General features: G+C 39.1%; 1 protein-coding gene across 3 annotated transcripts in view; it reads left to right on the top strand.

Annotated features, from left to right (window-relative positions):
- The window catches only part of prkar1b (protein kinase, cAMP-dependent, regulatory, type I, beta), a 159,496-nt gene that overhangs the window by 88,365 nt on the left and 57,292 nt on the right, over positions 1-13,839 (top strand). For all 3 annotated transcript variants that reach the window (XM_059979029.1, XM_059979032.1, XM_059979031.1), the window contains one exon: positions 6,388-6,449. In XM_059979029.1, the coding sequence (XP_059835012.1) occupies positions 6,388-6,449 (62 nt within the window). The remainder of the gene's footprint in view (positions 1-6,387; positions 6,450-13,839) is intronic.

The raw sequence follows: 13,839 nt of genomic DNA, 5'->3' as shown, positions 1-13,839 counted from the left end.
GTCAGCATTGTTAGCCCTGAGCTGAACTCCTGAACTTGGAGGTCCAAGGGACCACTCTTAGTCTGGCCTTTGCCCTTTGACATGTTTGGCATGGGTGATCCTATCAAGAGCCAAAGCATAAAGTGCTGTCTCCAGCCAACACAGCTCTCTGGATCATTGAGGCACACAAGCCTTCAAGCCTATGACAATGTTGTAGTCCCTTGGGAGGATCCTAAACTATGTAAAGTCCAAATTAGGCTGTATGTAACTACCGCTTTCCTTTCCAGTCCTCATGAAGGGTCTTGGTCTGAAATGTTGCTTGTTTATTCCCCTTAAGAGATGCTGCTGTACTTTCTGAGTTTACAGAAGTCCTCTCTTGCAGAATTTCTAAATCATTATCCAAAGATTTAAGATACAGTTGGCCCTCCTTATCCGCGGGGGATTAGTTCCGCAACCCCCCGTGGATACCAAAAAACGTGGATGCTCAAGTCCCTTATTTAACCTGGCTTAGTGTGGTGGTCTTTAGGACCCAGCAGAACCCCGGACTTTATTTAACATGTTCAGTGTGGTGGACATTAGGACCTGGCGGTGCAGCTCTGAATCCGCAGTGTTTCTGTACACGAAAATAATCATGATCACGATTGAAAATAAGGTGGAAGTAATAAAACAATCGGAAAGAGGTGAAACACCATCTGTCATTGGAAAAGCGTTAGACTACAGTCGATCAATGCTTGGAACAATTTTAATGGAGCATTTGAAAGGCCCTGCCCCAATGAAAGCTACAATTATCACTAAGCAACGCAATGGTTTAATTATTGAAATACGTATGTTTCTTAAGTGTTTTATATGCATAGAAAGGTAAAATATGTACTGTATACTAAGAAAACGTTTGACTAACTGATGCTAAATAATACCGGATCTACCTGTTCCGACTTCAAATCTGACTTAAAGACAGACTCAGGAATGGAACTCGTTCATGACCTGGGAACTGCCTGTACTTTTAAGTCATTTCTAGATTACTTATATTACCTAATACAATGTAAATGCTATGTAATTGTTCTACTGTATCATTTAGGGAATAATGACAAGAAAAAATAGTCTGTACATGCTCAAATAATGACTGCTGGAGAGAGAACTTCCAGGTTTTCCTGATCCGCGGTTGGTTGAATCCGCGAATGCGGAATCCATGGATAAGGAGGGCCGACTGTATTTGTAATATTCACTTTCATAGAGCTTGTGGAGGAATATGTGAACAACCAAATGCCTTTTTTTCCAAGGTGCTCTTCTTGACAAGTGGACAGATGACATGGCTTGGCAATTTGCTAGGAATGCAACTCAACCCCATAAACACAAGGGTCATCAGTATGGTCAGCTAACAGAAATGATAATATTTAACAAATTGTTTTTTGAATTTTCTTGAAGATTAGTAAATTTAGAACTTCATGATAACTGAGAATCAAACACCTGCTACCGTTTTAATCATTAGGGAATGCTGTGTATAGGCCAAATACCAGCAAATGAGAAGTAAATTTATTGTCGAAATAATATTAGGCCAAATTTATTAATTGGGCCTCCTCAGAAAGTGAAGCACAGATGGGCACGGAGCCATATTTTAAAACTGAGTTCATTTGTGGGATTTGGGTATTCAAACAACTATTTGACTGTTTTCTCAACCATTTACTTCTCTAGTTTTGCATTTTTGTTTTTAGTTACTTAAAGATGTAGCATGTTAGCAGGCTTTGTTAGCTTAATGACCCTGTGCTGCCCAATTAACCTGTACATTTTTGGACTGTGGGAAGAAACTGGAAGACCTGGAGGAAAAGCTCACCATCACAAGGAGAACATACAAACTCCTTATAGACAGCTGTGGGAATTGAACCCGGGTTACTGGCGTAGAGCTGTCTCTATTTCCTGAGAAGACTGAGGTCCTTTAACATCTGCCGGATGATGCTGAGGATGTTCTACGAGGCTGTGGTGGCCAGTGCTATCATGTTTGCTGTTGTGTGCTGGGGCAGTAGGCTGAGGGTAGCAGACACCAACAGAATCAACAAACTCATTTGTAAAGCCAGTGATGTTGTGGAGGTGGAACTGGACTCTCTGACAGTGGCGTCTGAAAAGAGGATGCTGTCCAAGTTGCATGCCATCTTGGACAATGGCTCCCATCCACTCCATAATGTACTGGTTAGGCACAGGAGTACATTCAGCCAGAGACTCATTCCACTGAGATGTAACACTGAGCGTCATAGGAAGTCATTCCTACCTGTGGCCATCAAACTTTACAACTCCTCCGTTGGAGTGTCAGACACACTGAGCCAATAGGCTGGTCCTGGACTTATTTCCACTTGGCATGATTAACTCATTATTATTATTTAATTATTTATGGTTTTATATTGCTATATTTCTTCACTATTCTTGGTTGGTACGGCTGTAACGAAACCCAATTTTCTTCGGGATCAGTAAAGTATGTCTGTCCTTCTGTTGTAAAGTGTTACACTAACCGCTAAGCTTCCATGACGCCCATGCATAGTTATATTGGATGGCTCTTTTTGAGGAATCCAGAAGATCTCAATCCCAGCACATTCAAAATGCTGGTGTGCTTCCCTGTAAGAAGCCACAGTTTCCTCCTCTTTCTATAATGTAGAGCAGCCACTTATAAATTGTTTTAAAGATAAAGATTAAATATAAGCTTTATTTTTGCTATCTGTAAAGATACACAAGCAGGAGCAAGTAATTGGAATGCTGTAGATATCATTAAAATGTCTTCTATCAGCTGACTTTTATTAGTCTTTTCAGTTCTAATAAAATAACTGTGAATTGAATCTCTTAATTCATAATTTTGGTATTTGTTTTATCATTGTTTCCTACCCTTTTAAAAAATTTCTGTTGATTTTATTTGCATACAATACCAGACCTCAAATTGCAGTTTGTGTTTATTCTGACAGTAATAATATCATTAGTGTTTGAATGAATATGATTCCAAACTTAACAGTTATGCCCCTGTCCTTGTATCTTGCAGTTAACAGAACTGCTATGTGAATGTTGCACTGTGCAGATCTACAGCACAGGATTCCAGGATTTGAAGAGAAAAAAGAAAAAAATCTTTATAACATGTTCCTGCTTTGAATCCTAAAGTCAAAGATTGTTGCAGATAAACTTGACTGAAGTTAACTTTTCATGTTTTGTTGTTACGTAATTTTAATAATTCACTTCATACTAGTATCAAGATTTTGATACAAAACATAAATCATAAAATTGTGTATGTTAAAAATCTGAAATAACTATGGAAACTGCTGTCAAAAGTCAAAAACATTCTGATGAAGGGTCTGCAACCTGAAATGTCTCTCTTTCCACAGATGAGGTCTGACATGCTGCTTCCATCATTTTCTGGTCATAATTCAGATATTTTTTATAATTGGTTGCGTCCTTTCACCCAGTTCTGATGAGCTCATGGGAATTTTATATTGAGTAAAGATAGTTTAAAAAAAAAATTAAACAATTAAGAGTCTGGTTTCTGTACTTGCCCACCTCAGAAGCTGATGTCAGTTGTGCATGTTCCAATTTCTGATACTTCCCTTGAATGGTGACTGCCCTTGGCAAAACAAGCCAGTCTAAATTCCTTCTACCTGGTGATCTAAAAAAGTCAGATTTTTAAAAAAATAATAATTTTATGGTGTATTATATCCAGTCATACTGTAGAATTTAGCAAGACAAAATGCAGGAGGAACTTAGCAGGTCAGGCAGCGTCTCTGGAAAAGAGTAAAAAGTCGACATTTCAAGTCAAGACCCTTCTTCCGGGAGGGGGGTGGGGTGGATGTCATTATCCACTTTTACCAACATTATTTGTTTTTCTCCCGACATTAATCTTTACAGTGAAAAATTCAACTGCAATTGGCTACAGCGCTTCTAGTCAGAACAGTACTAAAGGAGATGTCTTGCATGATTGCATATTTTTGACTGTTTTCCTTTCCAGATTCCTTGTGTTCCAATGGGTGGTGTGCTTCAAGTTGCTCTAGGCAATTTTCTGAGATAATTTTCTTTGGACCTTTCACTAAAGCTGATAATTCACTGAGACAATATTTTTATACTATTTAAAAAATACCTTTCAGTTACTGGTTATTGAAATGAAAATATTGCCATATTTGGTGTACCTCCTTTATTAGCCCTTAATTAGTATTGTATCAGTAGTTTCTCCAGATCTTTGTATTCAGGATTTCAAATTTGCCACATCACTAATATTGTTAGTTTAGATTAAATCTATCTTTTATTAATTTACATCCACAAGCAGTAGAATATGCTATGATTGAGTGGAACTAAATGTCCTTTATTGTCTTTTGGAAAGCCTGATGCTGTTATTGAGTTGGAAGTTAAAATGCTATCATAAGCTATGTAAAGGGCAAAAGTAGGCTGTATATGGCTGCATTTTGATTCCTAACCAATCAGCAATGCCTCTTGGCTGTGTTGATAAATTTTACTGAGATTAACATCACATCCCTAATGTGCATTTAACATTAATCTATTCACTACAAATTGGAGAAGTTTTCACTTGCATTATGCGGGCATGGATTGCTGGAGAAGTTACTGCAATAACAGTTTGTAGAGGTTTTGCTGTACAATGTACAGTTTAGCTGTAGATATTCCTTCATGTTTTGCTTTGCTTTCAACTTATTGGCGGACATGGTGTACATATTGGCTGACTCAATACGTTAGTAGTTCATCTGTCTAAAATCGTTGTATTATTCAATGTGAGCTTGTTCCAAACATCATTGGGCTTTCACTTTGTTTGTTAGGAATATTTAATGACTGTTCCCCTAAAGTGCTACTTCCTTCCAATGAGTGGGGATCAAGATTTCATTTCAAAATTGATTACTTTAGTATCAGCAGCCATGTTTGGGGCAACTTCAACAAGACGACACATGGAAATTTTACAATGAACCCAGTGTTTCTAGAGGTGGCTGCATTGACAAACATTTCTGATAAACCTGATTCTTTGGCCCTATAGCCTTTGATTCTAAACAAACTGAACTTACTGGTATAGAAAATTCTACAAAGTTTCAGCCTAAAACAAGGTATTGCAAAGCAAATACAAATTATTTTTAAAAATGTGAATGAAATATTTAATTATCTTAATCATCTCCTATTAACCTTACAGTGGATAAAGCTAATAGTTCTTACATGCATTAAATCCATTATTGTACTAGGATATTGTAATCTGGTGGATTTATGCCTGGGGATGCTTTTTAGCAGCGGGGACTGAAGATCTGGCCAGGATTGATGAGAAGATGAATGCTGCTAAATACAGAGAGAATCTGGATAAAAATGTGTTAGCCTCTGCCAGAAAGCTTAAACTGGGGAGGAAGTTCGTCTTTCAGCAGAACAACGACCCAAAGCACACTGCCAGAAAAACAGTGGAATGACTGCAAATAAAGAAAATTGATGTCCTTGAGTGGCGCGTCAAGAGTCCTGACTTGATCAAACATCTGTGGCGAGACTTCAAGATTGCTGTCCACCACCACTCCCTAACAAACTTGGCACAGCTTGAGCAATTTTGCAAGGAGTAATGGGCAAATCTTGCCCCATCCCGTCCTGCAAAGCTGATAGAGAGTTATCCAAAAAGAGTACTGGCTGCAATAGCAGTGAGAGGTCTTTCAACTAAGTACTGAGAAAAGGGGGATAAATATTTTTGAATGCTGACATTTCAGTTTTTGAACTTTTACTTTTTTACGTTATATGATTTTCCATGTTTTGGATTCTACTGTGAAACAAGGGAATGCGTGATTCACAAATAAAAAATCTCAGTTGAATTGATCAAAATCCCTGGTTGTAATGCTCATTTATGTGAACAAAGGTTTGTGGGCTGAATACTTCTACAAGGCACTGTTTGCTTTGTGGGTGCACTGTGCTGTGGAGGAATGTTGTTTTGTTGGTTTGTGTATATGTACAGTGAGATGACAATGGACTTGAACTTAAATAAGTATGTTCAGGTTTGATATAACTTTTCAGACTTCACAAAAACTGGTGTTAATCGGTGGAGTAGCAAAAAGGTAAAGTTGGGGGTTAACTTTGAATTTATCATGGTCTTATTTGTTGACAGTGCAGACCTGCTGCAGATGCTTCATCTGCTGCTACATCTTCCTCAATATTTTTTTTTATATTTGCAGTTGCTCCTCTTTTGCACATCGGTTGTTTGTCACTCTTGTTTTTGTGCATGTTTTCATTGATACTATCATATTTCTACTGTAAAAGAAAATGAATCTTAGGTGGCATACATAATTTGATAATAAATTTACTTTAAATTTTGCTACTACTTATGTTAACAACTAATATTCTGAAAAAAAATTCGTCATATATGTACATTAAGGAAATTTCAGCTGTCATGTTTCAGTTTCTTTCTGTTTTGTTCTCTTACAGTGACATCTTTGATGCCATGTTTCCTGTAACCCACATTGCAGGTGAAACTGTCATTCAGCAAGGTAATATTTATGATATTTTAGACAAGATTAACTTTGCTGGATCAATTTTATTTTTTTTATCTTCTGAAGGTTTGATTTTTATTTGGGCGCAGGAAATTTCCCAGTGTTTCAGGTGTCCAGCTTTTGTTGATGTTGATTTAGGAAATAATAGCCCTAGATCATTACGGCTCTTAATCCCAATTTTGCCTCCATGCCAAGCTGTACATGTGCTGTGCTGAGACACCATTTTTCAATTGAAATATTAAACCATGCCTCTGTCCGCTAGATCCCATGGAACAATTTGAATATGGAGCTGGGTCCAGGCTAACACTCATATCTCAGTCAAAACAATGTTATCTGGTATTTTAGCTCATTGTTCCCTGTACAACTAAAGTTCTACCTTATTTACTTAATGGCAGATGTGTGTAGTTAACATGTGGCTTTGACATACCTATTGACATACTAAGCTATTAATATATTCAAAGTTTATTGTGAGAATTCTCATCAGTGATCCTTTGTATACGTGTGTGGAAAATTTTTTAAAAGATCAAAATACATATTCCCTTTTCTTACTTTTCATGTCATAAAATAATTAAAAAAAATTTTTTGCTCAGCGTAACAAAACTTTCAATTTCCAAATACATTTACATTTCTTCCCCTCACAGAAAGCAGCTATCAGAACACTTCCAACAAAATGTAGACATCACCACAACATCCTTTACAAAACCCCTTATTAGTATAACAGACAGGTTTACATCTATATACTGCAGAAAAGATTGCCATGTTTTATGAAAACTATTTGTTTTTGAGTGTACCATACATGTCAAAAAGTTGAAAAGAATGTATTCCAGGATTAATTTACGCAACCAAAAAGTCCAGGGGCCTTATTGGATATCCCACAAAGTAAAATATTCTTCCTCGCCCAAAAAGTAAGGATGTTAAAAAGTTTTTTCTGATGTGCATTAATAATACGACTGCTGGGTAAGACTAAGAGAAAAGACACTGGGTCCAGTTCAAGCTCCATCTTCAGAATCTTTTCCATTTCACCCAAAATATCACTCCAGTATGCCTGAAATTTGGTACAAGTCCAAAATCAGTGGGTGTAAGTTCCAGTATTTACTTTACATTTAGAACACATTGGAGGAACCCCAGTCTTAAGTTTCGAGAGACGATCTGGAGTCAGATGGGTTCTATGCAGAATTTTGAGCTACAATGCTTTAGTTCTATTACAAACTGAAATCTTCTTTGCATTATCACTGATGTCTTCCCAAGTTTCAGCTGTAATTTCTACTCCCAGCTCTTCCTCCCAGACCCTTCTCAGCTTCTCCACAAGAATATTCCCTCAGGATGCTGTAAAAAGTACTGATGGAGACTTCACCCTTAGAATGAAACACCCTCTTTTCTATGTCAGAACTTTAGAAATCAGTTAATGATGTTTTTTTCTGTATATGATCTCTTATCTGAAAGAAACGAAAAAGATCCTTGTTGGGTATGTTAAATTTCTGTAATGTTTGACTAAAAGACATCATTGTTCCTTCCTCAAACAAATCTAGATAGAAAATACCCTTAGAAATCCAAAGTTTAAATCCAGAATCCATTATGCCAGGCTGAAAACCTGGACTGCCGGTTATTGGAGTGAAGCCCTTAATTTGTCGCACCGCCCTCCAAGAACTGACTGTATTAATTGTTATTGGATTGCAACCATATTCCTTAATGCGTTTCATCTTATTGAGGAAAAGCAAATTAATAAGAGGGCATTTTGCTTGTGCAGCTTCAATGTCTAGCCAAATTGAGGAGGGGTCCCTGCAAACCCAGTCAACCAGATAAGATAAAAAGGAACTTAATTAATATTTTTTGACGTCTGGAAAATCCAGACCCCCTAGACTACTGGGAAGCTGTAACTTAGACATTTTAATACAGGGTATTTTTTTGTTCCAGATGAAAGAAACAAACCAGACATTTATTTTTTAAAGTATTTGTTGACTATTAAATGACTGGGATCTTTCGTATTGGGTAGAGCAGATGAGGAAGAATGTTCATTTTGAGCAAGGATATTCGGCCAAGCCAAGAAATGGGAAGAGTGCTCCGTTGCTCAAGACGTCATAAAATAATTTGATATTTAGTAATTGTACATGTTATTCAATCTCTGGTATGGAATTCTAGTTACAGGTGTGTGTTATAGGATACTGCCATCACATCCTTTGCACACTTAACAACAATTATGCCATCTCTAAAATGTAGCCTACATACTGTATGTAGGTATTGCAAGCCTGCTCATAAAACAGTTATTGATCTAATTTGTTATCTTTATGATTAATCCAAGCCACCAACTTTCAGTTATTCTAGCGTCATAGCTTATCTAAATCTTTTTGAGTAAGTTCTCCTCTGTTCCTCTCTCTGCCTGTAAACTTCATTAATTTGGGAATGACAGATCATTCCTTTCCAGATATGCAGATGCTGGAAATCAAGTAAAACACACAAGTGTGTTGGAGGAACCCAGCAGACAGGCATCATCTATGGAAAGGAATAAATAATGCATGTTTTGGGCCAAGACGTCCTAACTCATTCCTTGTCAGTGTGCCTTTAATAGTTGTTAATAAAGAGATTAGCTGTCATTAAAATGTGAAATGTTTAATTTTCTATTTTCAAAGCTTATTTTTCTCTAAGGAGATTCATGTAATTTTCCCTTGCTCAACAGTTTTCCCCGTTTTCCTAATCTAGACAGATAACTCCAGTCCCGGTGTAGCAGTAGTTGAAGGCAGTTTTATTATTTACCAATGTATTACAGTACATAAGGAGATGGTGTAAAAAGACAGTACAGGTAGTCCACAAGTTATGAACGTCTGACTTACGGACAACTCGTACTTACGAACTGAGGAAGGAGAATGCCGTCCTTCATTTTAAGTCAGATCATGACGCCGTCCGCCATTTTAAGTCAGATCACGACGCCGTCCGCCATTTTAAGTAATTGCCGTTGACAGTGTATTCAGTGCTTAACTTTGTATTTGGCTTAAATTTTTCTTAGTAAGATTCAGCCTGATCCCCCACCCTGCTCTGGTTGGCTGGTGGCACAATGAGATCAGCGCCGGGCTTGTTCCCGAGTTCGATCCATTGACAGACGGCTTCTGTGCCGGGCTGATGACGATCCAGTGACTCCCGTACCATCCGTGCCGGGTTGATGTTGAGCTTGCAACTCGACCTCGTAAAAAAAACACTGCCACCTCCAGTTTAAATTCCCACGCGGAATATTGTGGAGGATCAAATACCCAAACCCAGCACAGCCTCCACTTGTCCCATTTAACCTGTCTCAGTGCGGTGGAGTTTAGGACTGGGGGAATTCAGTGCGGTGGTCTTAGAACCCAGCAGACCTCGGGAGCCGGCGCAGGTCGGGACCTGCCGCCCACAGTTTTTCTGTTCCATTAACAGGAAGCGATCGCGATTAAAAATAAAGTGGAAATAATAAAGCATTTGGAAAGAGGTGAAACACCTTCGGTCATTGGAAAAGCGTTAGGCTACAGTCGGTCAACGATCGGAACAATTTTAAATGATAATGGATAAAGTGAGAATGATGGAGCCTGTGAAAGGCCCTGCCCCAATGAGAGCTACAATTATTACTAAGCAACGCAATGATTTATTTATTGGAATGCATACGTTTCTTAAGTGTTTTATATGCATAGAAAGGTAAAATATATAGTATATACTAAGACAAACGTTTAACTAACTGACGCTAAATAATACCAGATGTACTTGTTCTGACTTACGTACAAATCCGACTTAAAGACAGACTCAGGAACGGAACTCGTACGTAACATGGGGACTGCCTGTACTTCTCAGCATTCTAATGAAAGGCAGATTTTAATATTACATAGAAGCATAGAAAACCTACAGCACAATACAGGCCCTTTGGCACACAAAGTTGTGTCGAACATGTCCCTACCTTAGAAATTACTAGGCTTACCTATAGCCCTCTATTTTACTAATCTCCATGTACCTATCTGAAAGTCTCTTAAAAGACCCTATCGTATCCACCTCTACCACCGTTGCCGGCAGCCCATTCCACGCACTCACCACTCTCTGAGTAAAAAACTTACCATCTCCTTTGTACCTACTCCCCAGCACCTTAAACCCGTGTCCACTTATGGCAACTATTTCAGCCCTGGGAAAAAGCCTCTGACTATCCACACAATCAATGCCTCTCATCATCTTATACATCTCTATCAGGTCACCTCATCCTCCGTTGCGCCAAGGAGAAAAGGCGGAGTTCACTCAACCTATTTTCATAAGTCATGCTCCCCAATCCAGGCAACATCCTTGTGAATCTCCTCTGCACCCTTTCTATGGTTTCCACATCCTTCCTGTAGTGAGGCGACCAGAACTGAGCACAGTACTTCAAGTGGGGTCTGGCCAGGGTCCTGTATAGCTGCAACATTACCTCTAGGCTCCTAAATTCAATTCCATGATTAATGAAGGTCAATACACCGTACGCCTTCTTAACCACAGAATCAACCTGCACGGCTGCTTTGAGTGTCCTGTGGACTCAGATCCCAAGATCCCTCTGATCCTCCACACTGCCAAGAGTCTTACCATTAATGCGATATTCTGCCATCATATTTGACCTACCAAAATGAGCCACCTTATACTTATCTGGTTAAACTCCATCTGCCACTTCTCAGCCTAGTTTTGCATCCTATCAATGTCCTGCTGTAACCTCTGACAGCCCTCCACACTGTCCACAACACCCCCAACCTTTGTGTCATCAGCAAACTCACTAACTTATCCCTCCACTTCCTCATCCAGGTCATTTATAAAAATCATGAAGAGTAAGGGTCCCAGAATAGATCCCTGAAGCACACCACTGGTGACCGACCTCCATGCAGAATATGACCTGTCTACAACCACTCTTTGCCTTCTGTGGGCGAGCCAGTTCTGGATCCATAAAGCAATATCCCCTTGGATCACATGCCTCTTTACTTTCTCTATAAGCCTTGCATGGGGTACCTTTTCAAATGCCTTGCTAAAATCCATATACACTGCATCTATATTGATTGAAATTTCTTCGATTTCTAGCAAGTGCTTCTAACTATTTAATAAAATGTAGAAAGATATAAAATGGCTGACCTGATGTCAAAAGCTAATTGCTTAACAACATGATAACAGGCAATCGAAACAGCTGTGAACCCACAAGTAAGCACTGAGATCTAGTAATTAAAAATACATCAGGAAGAGCAGAACACGTGTCATTTAATTTTATATACTGCTTCTCCTTAAATATAAAGCAGCCTTTTCCAGGGATCTTCGCGAACATTGGATCTCTCCTGTGCTTGCTTCTTTGTATTGCACATTGGTGCAAGAGGGTGCTGCACTGGTATAGGAGTTGTATAGGAGTATATAAGAATCAAATAACTTGCAATAGCTGTTCCTTTAGGAAGTGTATAGCTGTATGAAAATGTGTTAGCTTTATCCTTTATAATGGAAGCAACACAGACAAAATGCTGGAGGAATTCAGCAGGCCAGGCAGCATCTATGGAAAAGACAGTTGACATTTCGGGCCGAGATTCTTTATCAGGACTGGAAAAATAAATGAGAAATCAGAATAAAGATGTGGGAGGGAGGAAGAAATACAAGGTAGTAGGTAATAGGTGAAACCGAGAGAGAGGGAGGGGTCAAGTTGAGGGCTGGGAAGTTGATAGGTGAAATAGATAAGGAGCTGCAGAAGGACGAGGATATAGGAGAGGATAGAAGACCATGGAAGAAAGGGAAGGGGGGGGAGCACCAGAGAGAGATGATGGGCAGGTAAGGAGATAAAATGAGAGAGATGAGAGGAATTGGAGACTCCATCTTCCTCCTACCCCAACTTTCCCCTCTCCTCGGACACTACTGGCACTCTTCTAGACCCCAGTCTCCCCTTCCCCACCACCATTCTGCAATCCCATCTATCTCTGGTCTCACTGTCAGCTGTTGGATCCTCGCAGACTCAATCTTTCTCCCACTCCACCTTCCGTGCAAACCCCAACCCTCTTCTCTCCTCAGACACTATCAACTCTCTTGTAATGTCTCACCTTGTCACCTTACCTGTCCATCACCTCCATCAGGTGTTCCTCCCCTTTCCTTTTCTTCCATGGGCTTCATCAATTCCCATCAGATTCCTCGTTTCCCAGCCCTATTATCTCATTCACCTATTAACATCCCAGCTCTTTACTTCACCCTTCCCAGTCTCCTGGGTTCACCTATCACCTACCATCTTGTACTACTTCCTCCCCTCCCCCCACCTTCTTGTTCCAACTTCTGATCTTTTCTTCCAGTCCTGATGAAGGGTCTTGGCCCAAAACTTTGAGTGTTTATTCAGTTCCATAGATGCTGCCTGACCTGTTGAGTTCCTCCATCATTTGTGTGTGTTGCTTGGATATCCAGCATCTGCAGATTTTCTCACTCTTATAATGGAATCTACTTTTGATATGGATCTTGAGAAATGTACACTCAGTGGTCACTTTATTATGTACGTCTGTACATCTGCTTTGTTACTGCAAATATCTAACTAGCCAATCATGTGGCAGCGGCTCAATGTAGAAAATCATACAGACATGATAAAGAGGTTCAGTTTGTTGTTCAGACCAAACATCAGAATGCGGATGAAATGTAATCCAAGTGACTTTGACTGTGGAATGATTGTTGGTTTGAGTATCTCAGAAACTGTTGATCTCTTGAGATTTTCACACACAACAGTCTCCAGAGTTTACAGAGGAAAAAACAAAAAACATCCAGCGAGTGGCATTTCTGTGGGCAAAATCACCTTATTATAGAGGGAGGTCAGAGACAAATGGTCAGACTGATTTAAGCTGACTGGAAGGCAACAGTAACCCAAATAACCATGTGTTACAACAGTGGCATGCAGAAGAGCATCTCTGAATGCACAACGCATCAAACCTTGAAGTGGATGGGCTACAGCAGCAGAAAATCATGAACATAAATTCAGTGGCCACTTTATTAGGTTCTTGACGTACATAATGAAGTGGGGCACTGAGTGTATACTAATTAGATTAGAAAGTTCAATGTCATGTGGGACAATATGAAAGCCACCAAACAAAAAAGCAGTTAATGGATGTTTAAAAGGCCTACATTAAAATCATGCATTGTACTTGATTTGGTAAAAACTTTAACGATGCTGATTAAAACCTATCTTCTTTTACAAATCTCTTGGTAACCTAGCTTGATATTTCCTGGTCGGCAGAATTTAATTATTGATTGACAGCATTCCTGCGATGTGCCTTGGAGATGTGTTATATTAAAGCTGGTACATAAGTAGATATTGTAGTCAAGGCATATGTTGAAATGAAACTACAAAAGGAGATTTATGGTAAGGATTAATAAATCAGCTATGATCGAATGGCAGAGCAGACTGTATAGACTGAAG

The sequence above is a fragment of the Hypanus sabinus genome, chromosome 9, assembly GCF_030144855.1.
Source record: "Hypanus sabinus isolate sHypSab1 chromosome 9, sHypSab1.hap1, whole genome shotgun sequence".
Taxonomy (NCBI): Eukaryota; Metazoa; Chordata; class Chondrichthyes; order Myliobatiformes; family Dasyatidae; genus Hypanus; species Hypanus sabinus.
This window is presented reverse-complemented; position numbering and strand designations above follow the sequence as displayed.